At 49.3% G+C, this 24,631-nt stretch overlaps 1 protein-coding gene across 1 annotated transcript; it reads right to left on the reverse strand.

The window, feature by feature from the left end:
* Positions 1 to 204: 204 nt before the first annotated feature.
* Positions 205 to 23,155, reverse strand: ETV7 (ETS variant transcription factor 7). The gene is given in 9 exon segments (XM_031667601.1): positions 205 to 788; positions 902 to 930; positions 933 to 969; positions 2,394 to 2,577; positions 4,838 to 5,068; positions 6,940 to 7,065; positions 9,413 to 9,577; positions 20,869 to 21,004; positions 22,851 to 23,155. Coding segments are annotated over 9 exon segments (1,032 nt in total). The 5' UTR covers positions 22,857 to 23,155; the 3' UTR covers positions 205 to 670.
* Positions 23,156 to 24,631: the final 1,476 nt, after the last annotated feature.

Below are 24,631 nucleotides of genomic sequence, written 5' to 3' on the forward strand. Positions count from 1 at the left end.
GTGAAACCCTGTGTCTCTACTAAAAATACAAAAGTTAGCTGGGGGTGGTGGGCAGCTGTAATCCCAGCTACTCGGGAGGCTGAGGCACGAGAATCTCTTGAACTTGGGAGGCAGAAGTTGCAGTGAGCCGAGATCGTGCCACTGCACTCTAGCCTGGGTGACAGCGCAAGACTGTCTCAAAAAAAAAGAAAAAAGAAAGAAACGTCAGCTAGCATTGTTTTTATTATTACTGAGGCTGTCTGTGCTGCCTCAAAGCACTGACACTTTTCCCATTTCCTGCATCAGCCCCTGAGGGCGGGGTTTTCCGGAGCAGGTGAGGAAATCTGAGGCTCACTGAGGGACCTCGTTCCCTTTCTCCTGGAAATTCCATTTACAGGGGTGGGGCTGGATGCTCTATCGGTGCCTGGCTTCCTCTCCCGGGGCTGCAGCAGGAGAGAGAACACTCCCCTGTACCCCATTTAGCCCCAGGATCGCCCTGCCCAAAAGATGACCCTCCTGCCCCCAGTGTCCTGGATGGGAGGCCTCCCAGCCCTCCCAAGCAATGGCTGTAATCCTGTGGGTATAGAGTCTAGCTGGGGATCCTGCTGCTCTGCTGGGAGGAGGAGGCTGCCTTCATAGGAGACTCGGTCCCTGCCCCATCGGTACCGGGTGCCTGGAGTCCACCTGCCCCTCACGGAGAGATTTCTGGCCTCTCGTCCTTGAACTCCATTCTGTCCTGCTCGTGGCTCTCCAGCGGCTCCAGGTGGCTGTCCTTGTCCTGGCTCATCTTTCCCGGAGTCTTTAGAAATCTAGAATTCAGGCCCCAACTGCAAATCATCTCCTGCCCCAGTTGCAGGGGGATTTCAGCCCACCCAACCCCAGTTCTGCGTCCCCCTTTCACCACATCCCCTAGGCTACTCACCTGAACAGGAGCTTCTGCCCCGGTTGCCTACTTGGCTGAGATTAAGCTTATAATAGTGGCGCAGTGAACTGCATGTTACTTTTAAATAGCAAATGTCACAACAGTAACAAATATATATATTTGTTCTATAGATATAGATATAGACATAGATATAGATATATTTGCAGGAAATGCAATCAGAGAGACAGCATGGTGGGGTGGCATGGATGGCCTTGCCAGGCCACACCCTGGATGACTTTGGCCAAGTCATTTCTTTCTCTCTCGGGGATAGGCAGTATGAGGTAGGGCCAAAGAGCCTGGGGTTTGGCATCGATTTCAGCCCCAGCAATCCCAGCAGCTTGGCAGGCCTAGGTGTGCAGGTCACTTGAGATCAGGAGTTTCTGAGACCTGCTCTGAGTCTGCATAGTCAAACCCAGTCTATACTAATGAGAAGAACACCCATCGCACAGGTCGAGGATGGTAAATTACTGTAATCCCAGCTAATCCGGAGGCTGAAGGCAATTAGCATCAGTTGTACCTGGCATGTAGTATGTGCTCATTAAATGGAACTGGTGCTCTCTGGGCCTATTTTCCTCCCTGTTCTATACGAGGATTAGACCAATACGTCCTCTGAACTTTAGTCATCTGCATCCTTCCAGCCACCAGCACTGCTAAGAGCAATAGAATATTGCTCTCAGCTCTTGAACCCACAGCCTGGGTTCAAGTCCCTGCTCTGCCTCTTACATAGCAGGGGATGGGTAAATTTGGGGCAAGTTGTTAGCCCTCACTGAGCCCCAGTCTCCACGTTTGATAACACCTCTTATGAGGTTGGTATGAGAATTAAATGAATTAATACAAGTGGAGCTCTCAGGGCAATGCCTGGCAATCAGGCACTATTACATCTTAGGAAAGGCTATAAATTGATGATTATCATTATCATTAATAGTTTTCTTTAAAAGATTTTTTTACTTAAAGAAATCTATTTATTTTAAAAGGCTACATTCCTTATATCACTGCTATAAATCATGAGATGGTCACGGTAGATACATTTTGTAATCCTAATTCAAAAATAAATAATTATAAGGATATTAAACCACCTAAGATCTTCTTGCAGACGCCCATTTAGGTACAGGCATTCCTCCTCATGGGAATGCTGGCCTCAGTCATCCCCAGGCCTTTCCAGCCCTGACATCGGATGCTCCTGTTGGGCCTGAGACCTGGGTTTCTGTCCAGCTCCCCGCAGGAAAGCAGCTTCCTCATCTGGCCTAACTGTGCAGTTCATGTAAACATGCTTCTAAAGGCTAAAATGCTAAGCAAAGGTAAGATTAAGCAATGAGAAGACACAATTGTTCAGTTTCAGAGACATTCCCTGTCCATAAGAGGTAACTGCCTGTCCCTCAATAGCTTCCCAAATAAAGTTATCCTGACACTTCTGGGGCTGCTGGTGAAGGCGCCATTAGCTGAGGATTGTCCCATAGTGCTAGCGGTTCACTCTGACTCCCAACTCTGTCACGTTCTGGTTACGTCGAGACCATCCTGCCGGCCAAGGCTCACCTTGTGATTTCCCCAGAGTCTGGCGAGCCCATTTGGATCCACAACTCGGAAGATCTTGGCGTCCTTGTCTTCCCACCTGATGTAGGGCTCATACCGGGGGTCAAGGAGCAGCTGATACACGTATTCCCACAGCAGCCGGCAGTCTGCAATTTAGCACAGGGAGTGCAGGCAGCTTTACTGGAGCTGTGAGGACAGGTGTTGGAAAGGCGCTCTTGGAGGCCTCCTGGCCAGGGCCCTGGGAGCACCAGCAGAATGGTGAAAATGATGGTATCCACAGAAACGGCCACTAACGGGGCTCCTCATGCATTGTCTCATGAGTCTGGGAAGTGGCTACCTTTATCCCCAGGAAGAGGTGAGGAAATGGGCTCAGAGGTGCAGAGGTGTCTAACGTTGCCCAGCTCCTAAGTGGCAGGCAAAGCGGGGAGTCTGACCGGCTCCACCCGACATCAGAGCCACATGAGGGTAGGTGCTGGGCCCACAGGCCGAGTGGCCAGGCCCCTGACCGCAGGTCCCTCTCTGCCCCTGGCCCACTTACTCAGCCCCCTGGACTTCTATTAATTATAACATCCACCCCTTCAAGTTCCCTAATGGTGAAGTTCAGGAAAACCAAGCATGCCGTTGGGAGGGTAAGTGGGCATCTGGGAGCAACTGTGTGATCTTGAATCCCAGGACCTGGGCCTGTCGGCTGGGTCATTGCAGGCAAGTTACACAACCGCCTCTGAGCCAGTTTCCTGGTATGGGGTGGAGAGGGAATTAGGTAACATAATAGACCACAAAACCTTCAGCACAGTGCCTGGGATAGTGTAAGTGCACGAAGAATGTTAAGCATTATAATTGAAGAATACAGTAATTGCAAGAGGCTGAAGTGGGAGGATTCCTTGAGCCCAGGAATTTGAGGCAGCAGTGAGCTATGGTTGCATCACTGCACTCCAGCCTGGGCGACAGAGTGAGACTCAGTCTCTTAAAAAAAAAAAAAAAAAAAATCCAATTATTGTGGATCTTTGTGTGTTTTATTGATACATAATATTTGTACGTATTTCTGGTGTACATGTGAGATCTTGTTGCATGCATAGAATGTGTAATGATCAAGTCAGGGTACTCAGGACACCATCACCTCAAGTATTCATCATTTCTATGTTTTGGGCCAATCATTGTTTTTTAGTGACTTCTAGTCATTTCCAACCCAAAAGCCAGGCTTCTGCCCACTCTGTGGCTTCATAGAATAAATGTGTGGACATAACGATGGGAACGATAGACTCTGGGCACTGGGGACCACTACAGGGGAAGAGCCAGGGCAGAAAAACTACCTATCACAGGCTGGGCGCGGTGGCTCACGCCTGTAATCCCAGCGCCAAAGGAGGCTGAGGTGGGTGGATCACCTGAGGTCAGGAGTTTGAGACCAGCCTGTGGCCAACATGGTGAAACCCTGTCTCTACTAATAAAACAAAAATTAGCCGGGTGTGGTGGCAGGCGCCTATAATCCCAGCTACCTGGGAAGCTGAGGCAGCAGAATTGCTTGAACCCGGGAGGCAGAGGATGCAATGAGTTGAGATTTTGCCACTGCACTCCAGCCTGGGCAAAAGAACCAGACTCCCATCTAAAAAAAAAAAAAAGAAAAGAAAAGAAAAGAAAAACTACGTATCAGGTACTATGCTCAGTATCTTGGTGACAGGATTATTCATACACCAAAGCTCAGTGGCATGCAATTTACCCATGTAACAAACCTGCACATGTACCCCCTGAACCTAAAAGTTGGAAAAAAAAAAGAAGAAGAAGAAGAAATGCAGTGTAAATATTATGACTAGAAAAACACCCTTCAGCTTACCTGTCAGTCTGTCAGGTTGTCTGCCTGCTAATCCTTTAACAATGAATGCAGAGAGGAAGTGTATCATTTGGTTAGCACTCAGGCTCTGGAGCCAGACTGCCTGGGTTCACATCCCAACTCTACCAGTGCTGTGTGATCTTGGAGAAGTTACTTGACCTTTCTGTGTCTCAATTTCCATATCTGTGAAATGGGGCTAATAATAGTACCAAACTCAAAAGGCCATTGTAGAATTAAATAAGGGCCTGGGAACCATGCCTGGCACATAATGAATGCTCAATTATTTTAAAATAGATAAAGTTTTAAAAGGCAGGTGTGGCACTCCACGCTAATGTGAGTGTCAGAATATGACTGGTAAATTGTCCCTCTGTGGGAGACAGGGTGAGGCTTGGTGATCCCAGGTATCACTGCCCGCTGTAACCAGATTGTGGCCAGCACACAGGACAGTCATGCTACTCCGAAATCCCCCAGCCACAGACCTCCCATCACCAGGTCAAAATAGCCCTGTCCTTATCACTCGTGACGCTGGGACTCAGACTCAGGGCACCTTCCCATGGCCAGAGGAGCAGCCTCCCACTCACCAGCGATTCTGCCGTCAATGGGGGCCTGTGGCATCGCAGGGAAGGCACAGACCCCCTGGGTCCTGCAGGTGAGCTCTGCACAGTGACATAAGTTGAGGGACTCCTCCTTGCCAGGGGTCCACCTGGCCAGGCCAGGGTCATCCAGATGGCCAAAGGAGCTGGTAAACCCTGGGTCTGGTGGTTGCAGCAGGTGGCCACTTCGGGTGTCCATCTGAGAAGGGCCAGTCACCTCTGCAAGCAGATGAGCACCAGTGGTAGCAGGCAGTGGGCCCCAAGCCTCCCCAACTCAATCCCTCAATGGTGAGCCTGGGAGCCCTGTGGGGCAGTACTCCTGATGCTCTTCCTCCGTCCAGCCCCTGGTTAGAAGGTCAGGGAGGCAGTGGGGGGCAGTGGGTGAGAGCCAGCAGCCTAGGTACTAACCCCAGCTCCCACACAAGTAAAAATCTGTCAAGCCTGTTCCCTCATCTGTGAAACTGGCTGCAAAGCCAAGCAGTGACAGAGCCAGGTCTAGAACCCAGGGGCGCTGTATCCCACCTCTCCATTTGCCCAAGTATTTATTGAGAGCCTTCTATGAACCAGGCATTGTTCTAAGAATCTTGAGGATATATCGCTGAGCCCCCAAAAGCCCCTGCCCTCAGGGAGCTTCTATGCTAGTTGAGAGCAGGGGAGATGGACAGTTAAAATAAAAAGGAAACAGAAACAGTATACAATGTGGGAAGAACAAAATAAATCACCCTAAGGCAGAGAGGGAGATCTGGGAAAGGAGCAGGAGTTGCCACTTTTGAGAGGCTGCTCAGGCCTCCCTGACATTAGCATTTGAACAGACCCAAAGGAGGTAAAGGAGTGAGATCTGTGGGTTTCTAGAGCAGGGAGGGGATGCCAGGCAGAGGGAACAGTAATTGCAAAGGCCCTGGGGCAGGAGCATCTCAGGCTTGTCCAATGAACAAGAAAGCCCATATGACTGGAGCAGCAGGAGCAAGAGAGAGAAGGCTGGAAGGGGAAGGCAGGGGCAGGAGTCAGCGGAAGAACTGCACTTGGACTCCGAGTGAGAAGGGAGCCGCTGGAAGATGCCGAGCAGAAAAGTGATGTGACCTACTTCTGAATCTCCCTGCGCTGTGGAGAATAGATCACAGGAGGTCAAGAGCAGAAGCAAGGAGACCAGTGAGGACATTCTCCAGAGGCAGTGGGGACTGGAACGGGGCAGCAGGGGAGGAATGCGAAAAGGCTGGATTCTGGATAGGTTTGAGGGTAGGGCTGACAGGATTTGTGGACAGTTGGGATGAGTGGAGGTGGGGGTAGAAATGACATCTGAGCAATTGGAAGTGTGGAGGCGGGGTTTGTGGGGCTGGGGAAGACTGAAAAGGGGAGGATATCAGGCATTTGGTTTAGGGGCTGTGGGGGTTGAGATACCTACTAGATGCCCCAGTAGAGGGGTGGGGCAGGCAGCGTGGGTGCACATATCTGGAATTTGGAGAGGCTGAGGCATATATTGGAATCATTGGCACCACATGGTGTTTAAGATCCAGGATCAGATGAGATTTCCCAGCATCTGAGTGCAGATAGAGAAGCAGAGAGGTCCTCTGACCCTGGGGTACCCCAACTTCTAGAAGCAGGCGAGAAGAGTAGAAACCAGGAGGTCAAGGAGACACCAGTGGGGTAGAGGAGACCAGGTGAGTGGGGTGTCCTGGAAGCCAAGGGAAGAAAGAGTTTTGGGGGAAGAAGAGGTGACCCCCAGGGTCGAAGGCTGTGAGAGGCCACAGTAAATCAGGACTGAGAATGGCCATGGCATGGACATCCTTATTTTCAGGTTTCTGGAGACCCTGACAAGAGTGGTTTCCACGGAGGGCTCCAGAGAGGAAATTGAGACACGATACAAACAGCTCTGCTGGAGAGAGCAGAGAAACGGGGAGGTGGGAGGCAGGGAGGGTGCAGCACAGAGGGAGGGCTGCCAGGAGTACCCCAGACAGGAGGTGGGGGCGGGGAGGGAGGGGAGCTTGCCCACACTGGCCACCTCCTTCATTGCTTTGCCTTGAGGACGTCCTGCCCTCCCAGTGAGGCTGATTTGAGGGAGGTACTCAGAGCACCACAAACAGCTTCCTCACCTTCCAGGGAGACTGGAGAGTGCTGGGTGGGTATCTTCAGCCTGAAGGCCCCTCCAAAAAAAGGCCCACACACAAGGGCTCGCCGCTGAGTCTTGATGTACTGGAGCAGCTCATACAGGACGTCACCTGGACATGGGTGGGAGGGAGGGCAGGCTGCTGAACAGGCCACGTGGGGAGGGTCAGCCTTGGCCCCCTGTAGCCACCTGCCTCAGGGTGAGGGCTGGCATGTCCTGTCACAGCTTCGTGCTGCTGGCGAAGGGGTTCCTGCTGCAGCTAACAGGAGGCTGGGCTGGCGATGGGCAGGGACGCTGCTGCTCCCGTGGTGGATGAATTTTAGAAAGACAACCTATCCTGCCAGTAGACGTGGCCGCCTCCAGGGCATGCAGCTTGCAAGGTCAGGCTGCTTCTCAATCCCCGCACACACCCTTGGCTGAGGGCTTGTGCACAGTGCATAAACTGTACCACTGTACCTCACGTTTCTGGGGGCAGAGACAGTTCTAAGGCTCATGGGATTCCAAGCTTTTTAAAAAGTCTGCCCCTGCCTTCTAAGGAGCAAAGCTGTCTTAGCCTCTTCCTAAAAGGCAGAATTAGTAGCCGCTTCAATAAATGGTTGAAAAAAAGAAAGGCCAGGTGCGATGGATCACACCTGTAATCCTAACACTTTAGGAGGCTAAGGCAGGAGGATTGCTTGAGCCCAGGAGTTTGAGACCAGCCTGGGCAACATGGATAGACCCTGTCTCTACAAAAAGTTTAAAAATCAGCTGGGTATGGTGGCACATGTCTGTGGTCCCAGCTACTTGGGAAGCTGAGGCAGGCGGATCACTGGAACCCAGGAGGTTGAGGCTGCAGTGAGCTGTGTTCACACCACCAAACACTAGTCTGGGCAATAGAGTGAGACCCTATTACAAAAAGAAAAAAAAAAAACAGAATTGGGCTGTGTCCAGGGTCCCAGAAATTTCCCTTGACTCATACCTTAGGCTAAGGTGCTGATAGTAGGACAGGAAAGAGGGGATCCATGGGTAGAGAGCCAACCTGGGGATCCCAGGCACCCACCGGGATACAATGTAGAGATTGGTTACTCGAGCACCAGGAGTGCTTGTAGGAAGATGGAGAGATGAACAAGGGCATGAAGGGGACCAGCCCCAAGCTCACCTGCTTCCCCGCTTTGCCTTGGCACAGGACCATTAGGGCTGTGGGGAAGCTGGAAGCCTTGTCTCTCTGTCCCTGCCTTCCCCTCACCTCCCACTGAGCTCTTGAATCCAAACTCTTAGAAGGATGAAAGTTCCAGCAGCTGCTACAAGAGGCTCAAGGAGGGAAGTGGGTGGGAGGCTTGTGGAGGGAAATGGGTGACAGAACTTGGGATGTCAGCCAGGAGTGGTGGCTCATGCCTGTAATCCCAGCATTTTGGGAGGCCGAGGTGGGCAAATCACCTGAGGTTGAGAGTTTGAGACCAGCCTGGCCAACATGGCAAAACTCCATCTCTACCAAAAATACAAAATTAGCCAGGCATGGTGGTGTGCGCCTGTAATCCCAGCTACTCAGGATGCTGAGGCAGGAGAATTGCTTGAACCTGGGAGGCAGAGGTTGCAGTGAGCCAGGATCACGCCACTGCACTCCAGCCTGGGTGACAGAGTGAGACTCTGTCTCAAAAAAAAAAAAAAAAAGAAAGAAAGAAAGAAAGAAAGAACTTGTGATGTGACATGAGACTGGCTGTGCGTGTTAAGAAGAAAAGGAGCAAATCAGCAGATTTTAGAACGTCTCTTTGCCACATACACTGTGGGCCTGCTTGACCAAAAGACAGCGTACACAGAAAACATCAGCGAATTCTTAAAAAAAGACACCAAATCAGCACAAACATAAGAGCCACCTGAAAACAAGCCAAATAAGACTCAAATGCAATTCTAGAGATTCCTGGAAGGCCCTGCTGTCCGCTACCACTGGCCACCCTCCCTCCCACCACCAGTCCCTCGCCACAAACTTCGTGCTGCTGGAACACCATAATCTGACGTTCATTCCTTTGCCCTCAGAGCTAGTTTCTGGTTAAAATCAAAAGTCATATTGAGAGTCAAGGCTTTTGCTGTTACCAGCCATTTATACCTCAGTGTGAATGAATATCTGATCTTTCTCTAGTTGGTTTTTTGTTCAGTAGGGGTAGGGGGTGGGAGGCAATAGGATGGAAGTGGGTAAAGGAGACAAGGGCCACAGATAAGGGGAAGAGAAAGCGAGACAGCAGAACAGGCCCCTACAGCTCTGAAAACACGTGGTCAAATTGACTCCCTCGCCTCGAAGGCCTGCTCTAGCAAGGACCCACCAGACACACGCGTGTGCAGAGGGGCATCTGCAGTGCTGGAAATGAGCATGGTTCCCCAAGGAAGACCTCCTCCATCTCCCTCCCTGGACCCCCCTGGGGTACTTGGGCCATCCTGGCCTACCAGTGTTCCTGCTTAGAGGAAAACCTGTGAGTCTCTCTGACCTGAGCTGGGTGCGCGGTGCCGGAAGTCGTCCTTGGTGAGGATACAGAGGGCGCGTCCATTCATCTCGAACCCGTGCTCCGCGGTGCATGGCAGAGAGTACTCCTGCTCTGCCCAGCGCAGCCAGTGCAGCACGTCCTCCCTGCTCCACAGTGCGGGCTGGATGCCTGCAACCAGCAAGAACCAGTCCCATCACTCCCCGTAGGCCTCCTCAAAGAAGCCTACCCTGAGCACTCCATCTGAGCAGATGCTCCCCTGTCCTGGCTCCCAACCCCCATCATCTTCTGTCCCTGGCACCTGTTCCTTTCCTTCCTAGCACCTTACCTTCTTTGTAATGACATTTTACACTGGATAGAACCATATGTTGGTGTTTATCATTATATATGTATCATGCATGTATTCACTTATTTATTGTTGGTACCTCCTCCCCACCTGTTTTCCAATCATTCATTCAACAAGTGTTTAACGAGAACCTACTTTGTGCCGGCACTGGACTAGGTGTGCTGGGGCACACTGTTATGTGTATTCAGCACCTAGAACAGTGCCTGGAACACAGTAGGTGCTCAAAAAACACATGTTGAGTGATTACTTGAATGACCGAACAGTCCAATGAAAGGGATGTTACTGGCCGGGCACAGTGGCTCATGCCTGTAATCCCAGCACTTTGGGAGGCCAAGGCAGGCGGATCATGAGGTCAGGAGATTGAGACAATCCTGGCCAACATGGTGAAACCCCATCTCTACTAAAAGTACAAAAATTAGCTGGGCATGGTGGCGGGCACCTGCAGTCCCAGCTACTCGGGAGGCTGAGGCAGGAGAATGGCGTGAACCCTGGAGGCGGAGCTTGCAGTGAGCCGAGATCGCGCCACTGCACTCCAGTCTGGGTGACAGAGAGAGACTCTGTCTAAAAAAAGAAAAAGGAAGGGGTGTTATGATTTCCCAAATGAGGCAATGAGGCTCCCAGAGGTTAAGTGACTAGTCCACACTCACACAGGAAGCATGAGGCACAGCTGGGATGTCTGGTTATTGAATTTTTCTGCTCCATTGTGCCAACTTGGAATCAGGTTTGCTCAGGGAACAGCCCAGGGGACAAGGGAGCCTCCTACACTCACCTTCAGTGCATGTGTTTTTATTTCTGGCAGTAGCCAGACAAATGGCTGCTGATTCTCCCCACGTTTCCACTCTGCCTGGGACTGCTACGCTCCTAATGCCAAGTTTTGGGTGGTGTTTAGCAGGGCTACATTATGACTTTATGAGCCCTTGACACATTTGCCTTTGTGGGCAAAAAATATTTAAAATAGACTGAGTGCAGTGGCTCACCCCCATAATCCCAGCACTTTGGGAGGCTAAAGTGGGCAGATCACTTGATCCCAGGAGTTCGAGACCGGGCTGAGCAACTTGGCAAAACCTTGTCTCTCCAAATGTACAAAAAAGAAAATTTAGCTGGGCATAGTGATGCACACTTGTGGTCCCAGCTACTTGGGAAGCTGAGGTGGGAGGATCTCTTGAGCCTGAGAGGTCACAGTGAACCATCATTGCACCACTGCACTCCAACCTGGGTGACAGAGTGAGATCCTGTCTTCAAAAAAATACATAAATTTACATCCTATTTTATGACTGCACTGGTATAAAGACTCAGAGCTTACTGGGTTCAGTTCTACAGGTAAGAAAGTTGAGGCAGAAGAGAGAAGCAACGGTCCAAGGCCACACCTTGGCAATGACAAAGACCAGACCAGCCTCTGCTCCCTTATACTCAAAGCAACACAAGAAATGAACTTAATTTTAACATTTAAAACAAAGGAGATCTGCATCCTTCACTGTTCATTCATTCAGCCAATATCTAATGAGCACCAGCTTGTGTCAGTCACCGTGCAGGGCCAGGGACATGGCACAGAACCAGGCTGGCAGGAGGGAGGAGTCCCACAACCGGTAACTCTAACGACAGTCCTCCTGACGGCATGCGAGGAGTGCTCACGGTGCCGAGAAAACAGAAAGCAAGGCACTAGAGCCCAGGTTAAAAGTGAGGAGGGGTTTCCTTTACTTCTATTTTGGGACCTAAAAATAAATAAGAGAAAAAAGTAAATGTCTGAAATGGCCAAAAAAATGATTTAAGACGGGAAGAAAGAATACATGTGAGAACTAGCCTCTGTGGTACTACATATGACAAAGCCATGTAACTAAGATTGAAAGGTCTTATGCTAAGATTGGCAAGTATCACTGGGAAAAAAAGGTGGATCCCAGGAGTAAGTAAGTGTTCATGCACGCACACATGCATACAAATGTGTGTATGTGTATTTTGTAAAGTTGATACATGACAGAGGTAGGATTTTAATTCAGAGGGAAAGGATAGTTAATCTAATATGAAAAAAAAAAACACAAAAACCTGATTCTCCACCTGGAAAAAAATATATTTGGGTCCTCACCTCCTGTTGCAGGAAGTCAGGGACCCCAAACGGAGGGACCGACTGAAGCCACGGCAGAAGAACACAAATATAAATTGTGAAGATTTTCTGGACATTTATTAGTTCCCCAAATTAATACTTTCATAATTTCTTACACCTGTCTTTACTGCAATCTCTGAACATAAATTGTGACGATTTCATGGACACTTATCACTTCCCCAATCAATACCCTTGTGATTTCCTATGCCTGTCTTTACTTTAATCTCTTAATCCCGTCATCTTCGTAAGCTGAGGAGGATGAATGTCGCCTCGGGACCCTGTGATGATTGCATTAACTGCCAAATTGTTTGTAGAGCATGCGTGTTTGAACCATATGAAATCTGGGCACCTTGAAAAAAGAACAGGATAGGCTGGGCGCGGTGGCTCACGCCTGTAATCCCAGCACTTTGGGAGGCCGAGGCGGGCGGATCACAAGGTCAGGAGATCGAGACCACGGTGAAATCCCGTCTCTACTAAAAATACAAAAAATTAGCCGGGCGCTGTTGTGGGCGCCTGTAGTCCCAGCTACTCGGGAGGCTGAGGCAGGAGAATGGCGTGAACCCGGGAGGCGGAGCTTACAGTGAGCCGAGATCGCGCCACTGCACTCCAGCTTGGGCGACAGAGCGAGACTCCGTCTAAAAAAAAAAAAAAAAGAAAAAAAAAAAAAGAAAAAAGAACAGGATAACAGCAATCTTCAGGGAGCAAGGGAGAAAAGACTTGGAGCCTGACTGCCGGTGAGCCAGGTGGAGCAGAGCCATATTTCTCTTCTTTCAAAAGCAAATAGGAGAAATATCGCTGAATTCTTTTTCTCAGCAAAGAACATCCCTGAGGGTAGGTCTATAGACAGCCCCCTTAAGGTGGCCGCCTTTTACGGTCGAAGCCGAAGGGATGAAATAAGCCCCGGTCTCCTGTAGTGCTCCCAGGCTTATTAGGACAAGGAAATTCCCCTGCCTAAGAAATTTTGGTCAGACAGGTTGTTTGCTCTCAAACTCTGTCTCCTGATAAGATGTTATCAATGACAATGCATGCCCGAAACTTCATTAGCAATTTTAATTTCACCCCATCTGGTGGTCCTGTGATCTTGCGCTGCCTCCACTTGCTTTGTGATATTTTATTACCTTGTGAAGCATGTGATCTCTGTGACCCACACCCTATTTGTGCACTCCCTCCCCTTTTGAAAATCGCTAATAAAAACTTGCTGGTTTTACGGCTTGGGGAGCATCACAGAACATGCCAAAGTGTGATGTCTCCCCCGGACACCCAGCTTTAAAATTTCTCTCTCTTGTACTCTTTCCCTTTATTTCTCAAACCAGCTGAGACACTTAGGAAATAGAAAATAACCCACAATAAATATCGGGGGTGGGGTTTCTCCCAATAACCTCCCACCATTCACATTCACAAAAATCAATTGTAGGTAGATTAAAGGCCTAAAGAATAAAACAATACAAATCTTAATATAGTAGAAATCAAAAACCATATGCACTCAATAAGAGCGGAGGGGACCTCAACCATGACAGGAAACACAGAGGCTATAATAAAAACGAAACACACATTTGACTACATTAATTTTCTGTATTTGCTGCAAAAGATACCATAAACAAAACTAAAAGAACATAGATTTCGGGGAAATATTTGCAATGCAGATGATAGATAAAAGGTTAATGCCTTGTCAAGAGCATCTGTAAATTGATTTTTTTTTAAAGACAAAAAAAATCTTCCCAGCAATCCCAGCAAAGCAGGATTTCTCAGCCTCAGCACTATTGATGCTTTGGGACTGATAATTCTTTGCTGTGAGGGCCTATCCTGTGTGTTGTAGTATGTTTAGGAATACCCTGGTCACTATCCACTCAACGCCAGCCTAGTTCCAACAACTAAAAATGTCTCCAGACACGGCCCAAATGTCCCCAGGGGGAAGGGAACAGCAAAATTGCTGCCAGGTGAGATCCCCTGCAGCACAGCAAATCTACCAATAAGCATGTGACAAGACATGTCACCTCAATAGTCAGGGAAAGGTACCATCAGAGAAGAATAAGATATCATTTAATAGCAGGAGTGCAGGGAAAAGGATGCCTTGCTGGTGAAGATAGGAATTTGGAGCCTCGCTGGGAGATGAGTCTGGTGATACATGAGATGCTGAAAGCTGACTTAGTGTAAAATGTGGAGGCCACATGATGGGCAGATTCCTGAGGGGTCGAGGGCAGGCCTCCACAGCCAGCCAGGGCTTCTGCGGCTAGGGGGTCAACCGCCAATTGCATTGTACCTGAACTCATATTTTTTGTGTAGTTCCCCTAGTTCACCATATTGGAGGCTGTCAGCCTGAAAATTCAAAACTGTGATTCCTGGCCAGTTGTGGTGGCTGAGGCCTGTAATTCCTGCAGTTTGGGAGGCAAAGGAGGGAGGATCATTTGAACCTAGGAGTTTGAGACCAACCTGGATAACATAGACTCTTGACTCTACAAAAAAAAAATTTTTTTTTTACCCCGTCTCTACTAAAAAATACAAAAAACTAGCCGGGCGCGGTGGCGGGCGCCTGTAGTCCCAGCTACTCGGGAGGCTGAGGCCGGAGAATGGCGGGAACCCGGGAGGCGGAGCTTGCAGTGAGCTGAGATCCGGCCACTGCACTCCAGCCTGGGCGACAGAGCGAGACTCCGTCTCAAAAAAAAAAAAAAAAAAAAATTTTTTTTTAATTAGCCAGGCATGGTGGTACATGCTTATAGTCTCAGCTACTCAGAAGGCTGAGGAGGGAGGGATTGAGCCCAGGAGTTCAAGGCTGCAATGAGCTATGATAGTGCCACTGCACTCCAGCCTGGGCAACAGAATGGGACCCTGTCTCAAAAAAAAAGAAAGAAGAAGAAAGAAGAAGGAAGAAGGTGTGGTGTTGTGGCTCACGCCTGTAATCCCAGCACTTTGGGAGTCCGAGGCAGGCGGATCACAAGGTCAGGAGTTTGAGACCAGCCTGGCCATCATGGTGAAACCCCATCTCTACTAAAAATAAAAACATTAGCCAAGCACGGTGGCGTGTGCCTGTAATCCCAGCTACTTGGGAGGCTGAGACAGGATAATTGCTTGAACCCAGGAGGTGGAGGTTGCAGTGAGCTGAGATCAAGCTACTGCACTCCAGCCTGGGTGACTGAGTGAGACTCCATCTCAAAAAAAAAAAAAAAAAAAAAGTAAAAACATGCAACAGCAACAGAAAGCATAGATGATGTTGCCAGGCCACTTGTAAATAATGTGACCTAAATGACAGTACCTCAGTTTCGTCATCGGTAAAACCAAGGATGATGGAAAAAACTGTACCGTCCACACAGGGCTGTCACAAGGATGCTATGAGATAATCCATTTAAAGAGCAGCATCTGGCATGTGGCATGTGCTTTTTGACATACATGGAGCTATAGATGTCAATGAGGTAATATGTGTAAAATGCGTAGCACAGGGTCCAACACCTGGCGGGTATTATCTAAGGCGTCAATCACCCTCAAGAAGTCTCCCTGACCTAGTTGCCGGGATGAGAGCAACTAGGACTCCCCTTCCCAATCGAAGGTGAATGTGGGACTTCCCCTGCAGATCGGCCCCCGGCCTCTCCCTCTCTTGGCAATAATCCACTGCATTTTCACTTCTTTCCCATTCACCATCTTTGTCTCTCAAGATTCCGGGCAAATGTCACCTTGTCACCTCACTCTCCTGGCCCAGTGGCCTGCTTACTGAGGATTTCCGGCTTGGCCAGCTCCTGACTCCCAGCTCCCAAGGCAGATATGGACAGAGCCCCCTGGCTGGGGCAGCAAGAGGAGCTGCCTGTCCAGGACACAATTGGAGGGCTCAGGTGTCTCCCTGAAGAGTCAACACTGTGTCCCCTACCTCCTTCCAGAGCAGAGCTAGATGTGGGGGCTCCCCTCCACCTCCCAGCTATATCATCTCCACTGCCCTTATCTGTGGACATAGTGCTTCTTTACGTAGTCACCTGAATCCCCAACTAGAATGTAAGCTCCAGGAGGCACAGACTTTGCCTGTCTCAGTCACTGTGGTCTCTCCAGCCCCTACAGCAATGCTTGGCACGTAGTAACTGCTCAACAAAAATAAATTGCTTAAATAAGTGAGTTGAGCAAAGCAGTGTGGAGTCACCCCCAGGGCTTCCTTGCCTGCCCTTTCTCCAGCCCCTGACTCCCACCTCGACTGGACCTCTCTTCCCACAGCATCCCTTTTACTCTCTTGCTGAAGAAACTATTGCTCCCAACTATCAAGCCCATCAAGTCAAAACCCCTCTGTCCTGGTTTCAAGACCCCTCAAAGTGCCCTTCCCCACCTGACCAAAGCTATTTCCCACCACTTCCCACCACACTCCTGTACTTTACTGGGTCTAGTGAGCTCCAGGAGCCACAGAGCCTGACCAGCATTCAGCAACCAAATCAGAATGAACAGCTGGCTTTTCCCTACCTTGCAGGATCCTCTTGCAGGAAGAATGCAAGAGACAGTTAAAGTGCTTGGCCAGTATGGTAAAAATGGGAGCTATCATAACCTGAGGCTAGAGGCAGTTTCTCAAAGCAAATGGCAACTGTGGGGTCTAAGGGATGCCAGTTCGAATCCCAGCTCCACCATTTTACTGGTGGGTGGCTTTGGACAAGATAATTCACCTAAGGCCCACTTTTCACAAATGTAAGGCAGAGATAACAAAAGAAGCTACTCTCCACGCCTACTGAATATATTCAATCAGATAGTAAATACGGTATGCCCATCACAATGCCTAGTCAAGAGTGAAAACTCAAACAATGGCCTTTATGCTGATTATCAGCATCCTCACTGGCGGAGCCCAGCCTGAACACAGAGAGACTAGCTTGCTTCTCTGCCGTGATGACTACGGCTTATCAATTACCATGTCCTTAGTTTATTGTATGTCATTGTGTCTCCAGAGACCCCTTAAATCTGTCACCCCACTACTTGGCCCCATTCTTAGCCGATAATCCTTTTCTTGGTAATCACACCAAGCTTTATGGTCATCACTGTGGGGGGCGGGGCCAGTGCATATAGTTCACATTGTGTACTGCACAAAGATACCATCAGAGGAGGGGAATGGGAGGATGGAGGTGAAATCCAGCCAGGACTTTGATTGGTTCTCCCCAAAGGAGGAGTCTTTCCAATTTGCACAAAGATGCATATGATCTAGCCCTGACCTTGTGTTTAGGGAGGAGAGAGGTTCTTTATCCTCATATTAATAGTTTTTGCAATTCCCCATCTGTTTGTTTGGATCCTCACCACCATATTCCTTTTCATTGCCAGGTGATGATGTCACTGTCAACACTCACACGTTCCAGTGAATTAGAACATTCGCTTTTAATCTCCATCCTCCCATTCCACCCCACCTCTCTGGTGTTTTACACCCACATCCATCTGATTTCCTGCTTCTCATATGCCATGATCTAGGGCAGCATTTCTGAAACCATTTTGACCTCAACCCATGGTAAACAAATACATTTTGTACCCACACACACACATATATATAAATAGCCTAAACAAAGTAGTCACAAATCTCAGCTACCTTTACTATTTATAATGCACCCTGATGTGTTGTTCTATTTCAATTTTTTAAAATATTTATCTTGGTCCACTAAGTTGATTTCACTTCCTTAGTAAGTCTTGACCAGCATTTTGAAAATAAATAAAATGTGGTTCTCAAACCAGCAGCATCAGCATTACCTTCTGCAGAGTTTATTAGATTCTGCAGAGTTTATTAGAAATCTCCAGAATCTCAGTCCCCATCCCAGACCTACTGCTGAACCAGAATCTGCATTTCAACATGGTTCCCAGGAGATTCATGTGCGCGTTAAAATCTGAGAAGCCCTGGTCTGGAATACCAGGAAGCCACAGTTGTTAACGCTGATCTATTAAATGAAGTGCCCAGGAACTCTCTCACACATGAAGGATGTGAACTTGAGCATGGGCACCCAAAATCTGTTCAAGCTTCCCAAAGGCCCATTTCTTCTGCTTTACACTTCCAGGGAGTCACAGAGAGGTATTATCCCTCTCCCTGTGATTCTGAATATAGGACATAGCACTCTACGTCTCTTCCCGTGGCTTATTTACAGCTAGGAGCTTTGAAAGTCAATTTCAAAACACAAAGAAGTCTCATTTCCTCTGCATCCAAAGCGAGAAGTTCACAGACCTTTTCTCTGGGGAATAAGCTCCAGGGAAAAGAAGAGATGCAGGACCAAGAAGTAAGAGTCCTGGGTTGGAGGCCTAGTCTGGCCGTTAGCATCACAGATGACCCTTGCCCTCCCCGAGTCTCAGTTTCTCTGTCATTGAATGAGGCCATGGTGGTGACCATCTCTGAACTGCCTCCTCTCAAAATTCTCCCAAGTTGTCCCTTGAGGATACATCAACTCCTCCCAGACTCACTCCTCTGTGACATCAGCCCAGTTCTGAAAGTGGTCCTACAGTCTGCACTGCCAGCTGTCCCTGCTCTGCAACTGCATCCCCCCCCCATAGCTCCTGACTCACTCTGGCCTTGGGCAGACCCTCATGGCCGTGGACCAGGGATGGGGAGGTAAGAATCGTCTTTTGTTCCCCATTTCCATACAGGGAAGCATAGTTGTGAATCTCCATGAATCCCACTCCTCCATCCCAGTAGACCTCATGTCCCTTGCCACAACCCTGGACATCACAGTTGTCCTCAGAGTGGACTTTCCACTGCTTTACTACACATCTTTGTCAGGAAAATCAACACCAAAACAGTGAGCTCTGCAGGAAAATAACTTCCGTGTTCCTCTTAGCGTCAACTCACAAGGCTAAACAAGATATGTTTTGTTTGTTCACTTCCTGCTGAGGCAAATCAGTCCTGACTGCTAAAAGGGAGGCTGGAGGTAGGGGAGGGAATGGGGTGGGTGATGGGGTATAAACAAGCGAGATGGACAGAGATGGAAATCCAGCTTCCAGAAATTTGGGAAACTGGGCTGAGATCACCCCCAACAGGGCTGAAAAGTCGAACCCTCATTTTGTGTCAGCAGTTGGCTTGTTTGGGATGCTGTTGACAGGAAAATGAGTCATTTGGCATCCCCTATCTTTTAAAACTGTCAGATATTTACTAAGGGCCAGAACTGTATTGTCTGAATATTTGCAGATGTTCCAATAAATATGAGTCATGGAATCTAAGATGACAGGTATAGAAGACGCTGCTGGGGCCCTGCCCATAGGCACTGCCTCTCACCTCCGCACTCTGAAGGCTGCCAAATGCCCCATCTGACTCTGCCTTGGGTTCTTTCTGGCTGCGGGAAGCCCTTAGCCAGTGTACAGGGTAACTTGGAAATGCTGAAGAGCCAATACCCCTGGAAACAGTATTCGTCCTGTCATGGAAGGGAAGTGAGTGGATAACCCCCTTACCCATTGGTTGGAATAACTTAGGATTCACTGTCCCCAGAGACCCCATGGTGCTAACTGGCCCAAAAGAACACCTCTGGGATTTCTTTCTCTTATTTGTCTTTCCTCCCCACTCCTCACCAGTATTTTAGGGTTTGCTCCTGGGGAAATCTAACCCAAGGCAACAGAACTGGTAGCTCAGGAGTTCTAATCTAGGAGAAAATAGGCCACGATGACCTGCACCCTGAGTTATGCAACCAGAGAATAGGCTGCCTCAAGAGGGGATGAAATGCCTGTCCCTAGAAGTGTGCAGGAATATCTGGTGACCATCTCAGAAGGGCCCACAGAAGTGACCCTGCATTGTTTGGAGGTCCTGGTGTTCTTGACAGAGATCCCGAGTCATTCATGCATTCATTCATTCAGTAGATATTTAGTGAGCTTCTGAACTTAAGAAGTTTGGTCTTAGGGAAATAGGATTTCCCAGGGCTCAGAGAAGAGTTGTGGGTCTTGTGCTTGAGCTTCACTATTAGAAAGTATTTCTTGGAAGTTGTGTTAAAATTTCTAACCGTGGCCGGGCACAGTGGCCCACACCTGTAATCCCAGCACATTGGGAGACCAAGGCAGGTGGATCATGAGGTCAGGAGTTTGAGACCAGCCTGGCAAATATGGTGAAACCCCATCTCTACTAAAAAATACAAAAATTAGCCAGGCGTGGTGGCGCACACCTGTAGTTCCAGCTACTTGAGAGGCTGAGGCAGGAAAATAGCTTGAACCAGGAAGGCGGAGGTTGCAGTGAGCTGAGGTCATGTCACTGCACTCCAGCCTGGGTGACAGAGCAACACTCCATCACAAAGGAAAAGCTAAAGAAAACTCAGCAAAGAAGCAGCAAACAGAGGGAAGGTAATTTAATTTTGGCACCTGACCAAAATTAAATTTTTAATTGACAAATTATAAATAATAATTGTATATAGGGCCGGGCGCGGTGGCTCAAGCCTGTAATCCCAGCACTTTGGGAGGCCGAGACGGGTGGATCACGAAGTCAGGAGATCAAGGCCATCCTGGCTAACATGGTGAAACCCCGTCTCCACTAAAAAATACAAAAAAAAAAAAACAAAAAAAAAAAACCAGCCCGGGCGACAAATAATTGTATATATTTATGCGGTACAAAGTTACGTTATGAGATATATATAAAATCTTGGCCAGGCACAGTGGCTCGTGCCTATAATCCCAGCATTTCGAGATGGGAGGATTGCTTGAGTGCAGGAGTTTGAGAACAACCTGGGCAACATAGACAGACCCTGTCTCTTATTTAAAAAAAAAAAAAATTTAATTTTAAGGGCCAGGTATAGTGGTTCACGCCCCATAATCCCAGCACTTTGAGAGGCAGAGGTGAGAGGATAGCTTGAGCCCAAGAGTTCAAGACCAACCTTGGCAACATAGTGAGATTTCCATTTCTACTAAAAATTTTAACATTAGTCAGTGTGCCTGTAGTCCCAGCTATTGGGGAGGCTGAGGTGGGAGGATTACTTCAGCCCAGGAGCTCGAAGTTGATGCTGCAATGAGCTGTGATTACACCACTGCACTCTAGCATAAGCAACAGAGCAAGACCCTGGATCTAAAACAAAATAAAAATTTACCTTTAAAAACTCAGCTTTTCTCCTCCCCTCTACTTACGGAGTCTTCCCGGCAGCTTGCAGATCCCCCTTTCACCCAGCAGGTTAATTTGAGCTTCACATCTGGCTTGCACGTGGGTGCCTAGGGGAGGCATGGCTGCCACAGGGCTTATAGGAGAACCAGCCAATTCTCCCTCCTAGAGAGAGAGAAACCAGGACAGAAGAAGAGCGTCTTGATGAAGGCTCAGCCATCTTTAAATGTCTTAAGAATTTTTTTGGAAGGGAAAGAGTGTTTATCTCTCCCAATAGACTGCATCAACCTTACAGGTAGGAACCATGTATATCTTCAACCCAGTACCATCAACATCTTGTACCCAGTGGGCACAATAAATGACATCCTTCCAATTCAAGCTTTCCATGCATGTGCCTAACTCCAAGAGGGATCCCCTGTCAAGATTTGTATGATTGAAATCTGAGAGCCTAGGAATACTCACTGGATCCTTGGTGAGGACAACACAGGAAACCTGAGAGGCCAGTATCAAAAGACCTTAAATCAGAAATAAACAAACAGGCCAGGTGCGGTGGCTCACACCTATAATCTCAACACTTTGGGAGTCTGAGGCGGGTGGATTACTTGAGGTCAGGAGTTTGAGACCAGCCTGACTAACATGTGAAACACCGTCTTTACGAAAAAATACAAAAATTAGCCAGGCGTGGTGATGGGCGCCTGTAATCCCAGCTACTCAGGAGGCTGAGGCGGGAGAATCACTTGAACCCGGGAAGCGGAAGTTGGAGTGAGCCAAGACTGCGCCACTGCACTCCAGCCTGGGCAAGAGAGCAAGACTCCGTCTCAGAACAAACACACACCATTTTCAAAAGAGAAAAAAGGATAAATTTCTGAATCCTAAGGTCTCACCACGGGAAGCCTGTATCTTTACAATTCAACAATCAGCCTGGCCCCCAGAGATGACGGGAGTTCATCCATCCAGATGAGAAAATGAAGAAAGTGGCAGGATTTTGTAGGGATAGGAGGCTCCTTGGGGCTCATGCCCAGCCACAGGCTGCCACAGCACGGAAAGGAAAAGTGAAACCAATTCCATCAAGTCATTTTTCACTCTAGGATTGTCAAAAGCTTTACATTCATCTCTTGGGATCCCAGGAGAGCGATCTGCTGAGAAAGAATTTGGATCGGAGCCAGCAGAACTCCAGAAGCCTTGGCTGCTGTGCAAGGGGATTCAACACCTTCCAGGGTCGTTCTCACTTCATTTCCAGCCAGACCCCCTTTGGTGCTGTTTCCCAAGTAATCAGACCTCAGGGGCTGCCTCCTAATGGGGAAAGGAAAGCTTACCTTGCTGAAGAAGGGGCGCAAGTCACAGGACTTGCCTAGGACTTGCCTAGGACTTGCAGGAGGCTCTTTGTCTACTCCTCTATCCCCATCCAAGTAAGAGGAGCGGGGAATTCCGGGGCTGTAACTGCGTGGGAAATGCCAGCCATGGAGCTGCTGAGGATCAGACTCCTGGGTTTCAGCATGGAGGCCAGGGAAGGGTCTGATAAACGGGTATGGGTCTTGGCGAGAAGCGAGTGGAGAAAGGCCTTGGAGTGGGACGGGGCCCCAGCTCTGGGGGCAGTTCCGAGGCTTCCAGGAAACCGGCGAGTGGAGAGGGGCTGCTAAAGAGGGGCTCTCTGCGAGAGAATGCGTTCACCAGCTGTGAGGACCCGGTTTGCGCAGGAACTTCCAAGGACCTCACATTTGGTTGGTGTAGGGACGACCAGTGGTAAGGGGGCTGCAGAAGGGGCCTGCAGGGGCTGTGCGTGATGCCTTCAGAGCTGTGTATGACACTGAGTCAGGGGCGGTGACCCGCGTCTGGAGGTGGAAGGGGAGGTGAGTGGGATGGGTGTGAGGTTTAGGAATGTGTTGGAAAGAGAGATTCCCGCCAGGTAAAAGGTCTGATAAAATAGGTTTGGAAATCTGGATAGTGGGGAAAGGATGAGGGAGCAGGTGGCTCCGCGTGCGTGCTGCGTGTTCAGCCGCCAGGCTCTTACCTGCATTACAGGTGGAGGTGAGGAAGCCACCGGCTTTCTGTCGTGAGCGCTTCCCCGGCTGTGGCTGCTGGGGCCCTAGGCCCGCGCTCCTAGTCCTCCTCCCCCAAACCCCTAACCTGGCTCCGAGAACTGGAAGGTCGCGTGGGAGGAAATGTCTTTCGAGAAGCGCCAAGGCGTGTGCGCCCGGGTCCCCCGCAGGCGGGCAGGGGCGCCAGGCGCTCCGGTAATCGCTATCCTTCCGGGAAACGAAAACGAAAGAGCGGGATGCGGTTCCACTCGCGCCGCTGCGGGCTAGGGGCAGGGCAGGGGCCGGCCCCACGCGAGCGCAACCCCGGGGCGCTTCCCGCTCGCCAGCCTGGGAGGCGTGGATCCTGCACACAGCCTCCTGCCGGTGGACAGCCCCTCTGGCGACCAGGCCTTGGCTCCCACTGGGGCAGAGGTGGGATTCTGCAGGATCTGAGGAGCTAAGGGGACCCCTAGTCCTGAACTCTGGACCAGCTGCCTCTCTTATGGTCCCGAGCCCAGGAGCAAGACCCTGTGAGTCTCCGCACATGGGATGGGAAGGGGCCGCCCACGGGGTGTTCCTGGGCCTGGTGCCTCTCCGTTTAGGGGTGGGTGACCTTCCCGGCCCCGATAGATACTGTCTGGGTCTGCTGTTTGGCCCCGCGGAGGCCCCACAGGTCCGGAACCGTAGCGCCACCATCAGAGCGGCTGTGCTCTCCTGAGCGGGACCAGACTACTCCGAGATCCCAACTGACACCTTTTCCTGGGCCTCTGAGTGCTCCAGAGTTGGTGCCTGGCCACGCATCACCCTTTCCATCTGTCTCAGCTCCCCCTGTCTCAAGAGAGGTTGTGCGCATAAAAACAAACCAGCAGACACTGAAGAAAAGGAAAGAAAAGCATTAACAACCTTCTGCTGAAAATCTGACGGTGTAGATGCTGTTACAAAGTAGGCTTAGCGCTGATATATTATCACCAGCTCTAGGCCAGCAATAAGAAACCAGTAAGAACAAGGCCAGAAACCCAGTAGAAAAAAAATGAGCAAAGGATATGAATAAACAGTCCACATAAAAGGAAATGCCAAGTGGCTCCTGAATATGCGAAAAGATGCCCAGGGCGCAGTGGCTCATGCCTGTAATCCCAGCACTTTGGGAGGCCAAGGTGGAAGGATCCCTTGAGCCCAGGAGTTGGACACCAGTCTGGACAACATGGTGAGATCCTGTCTTTACCGAAAATTTTAAAAATTAGCTGGGCTTGGTGGGGCTACACCTGTAGCCCCAGCTATTCAGGAGGCTGAGGTTGGAAGATCGCTTGAGCCTGAGAGTTGGAGGCTGCAGTGAGCCGTGATTGTGCCACTGCACTCCACCCTGGGCAGCAGAGAAAGAAAAAGATGCTCAGACGAACTTACTATTTCCAATGTGCAAATTAAAGCTATTCTGAGACAAAAATTTTTACCCATAAATTTGGCAAAAATTTAAAAGTTTAATAACACAATCTGCTGGAGGGGCTGAGAGGAACAGGTACTCCACTGGGAGTGTAAAGTGGTGCAACCCCACGGCAGGGTCTGGCAAAGTTACAAATGCATTTTCCTTTCACCCAGCAATCTGCCCACCAGAAATTTATTCAACAAATATCCAAAGTATACATAGTTACATATTTCATTATGGTTTATAATAGCAAAGTATGAGAAATAACTCAAGGTGTCCATAAAAGGCGGCTTGATAAAGTAATGTGCATTCATTTGTTTTAATTTTAATTTTCCTTTTTTTTTTTTTTTTTTT

This window comes from Papio anubis, chromosome 6 (assembly GCF_008728515.1).
Source record: "Papio anubis isolate 15944 chromosome 6, Panubis1.0, whole genome shotgun sequence".
Lineage (NCBI taxonomy): Eukaryota > Metazoa > Chordata > Mammalia > Primates > Cercopithecidae > Papio > Papio anubis.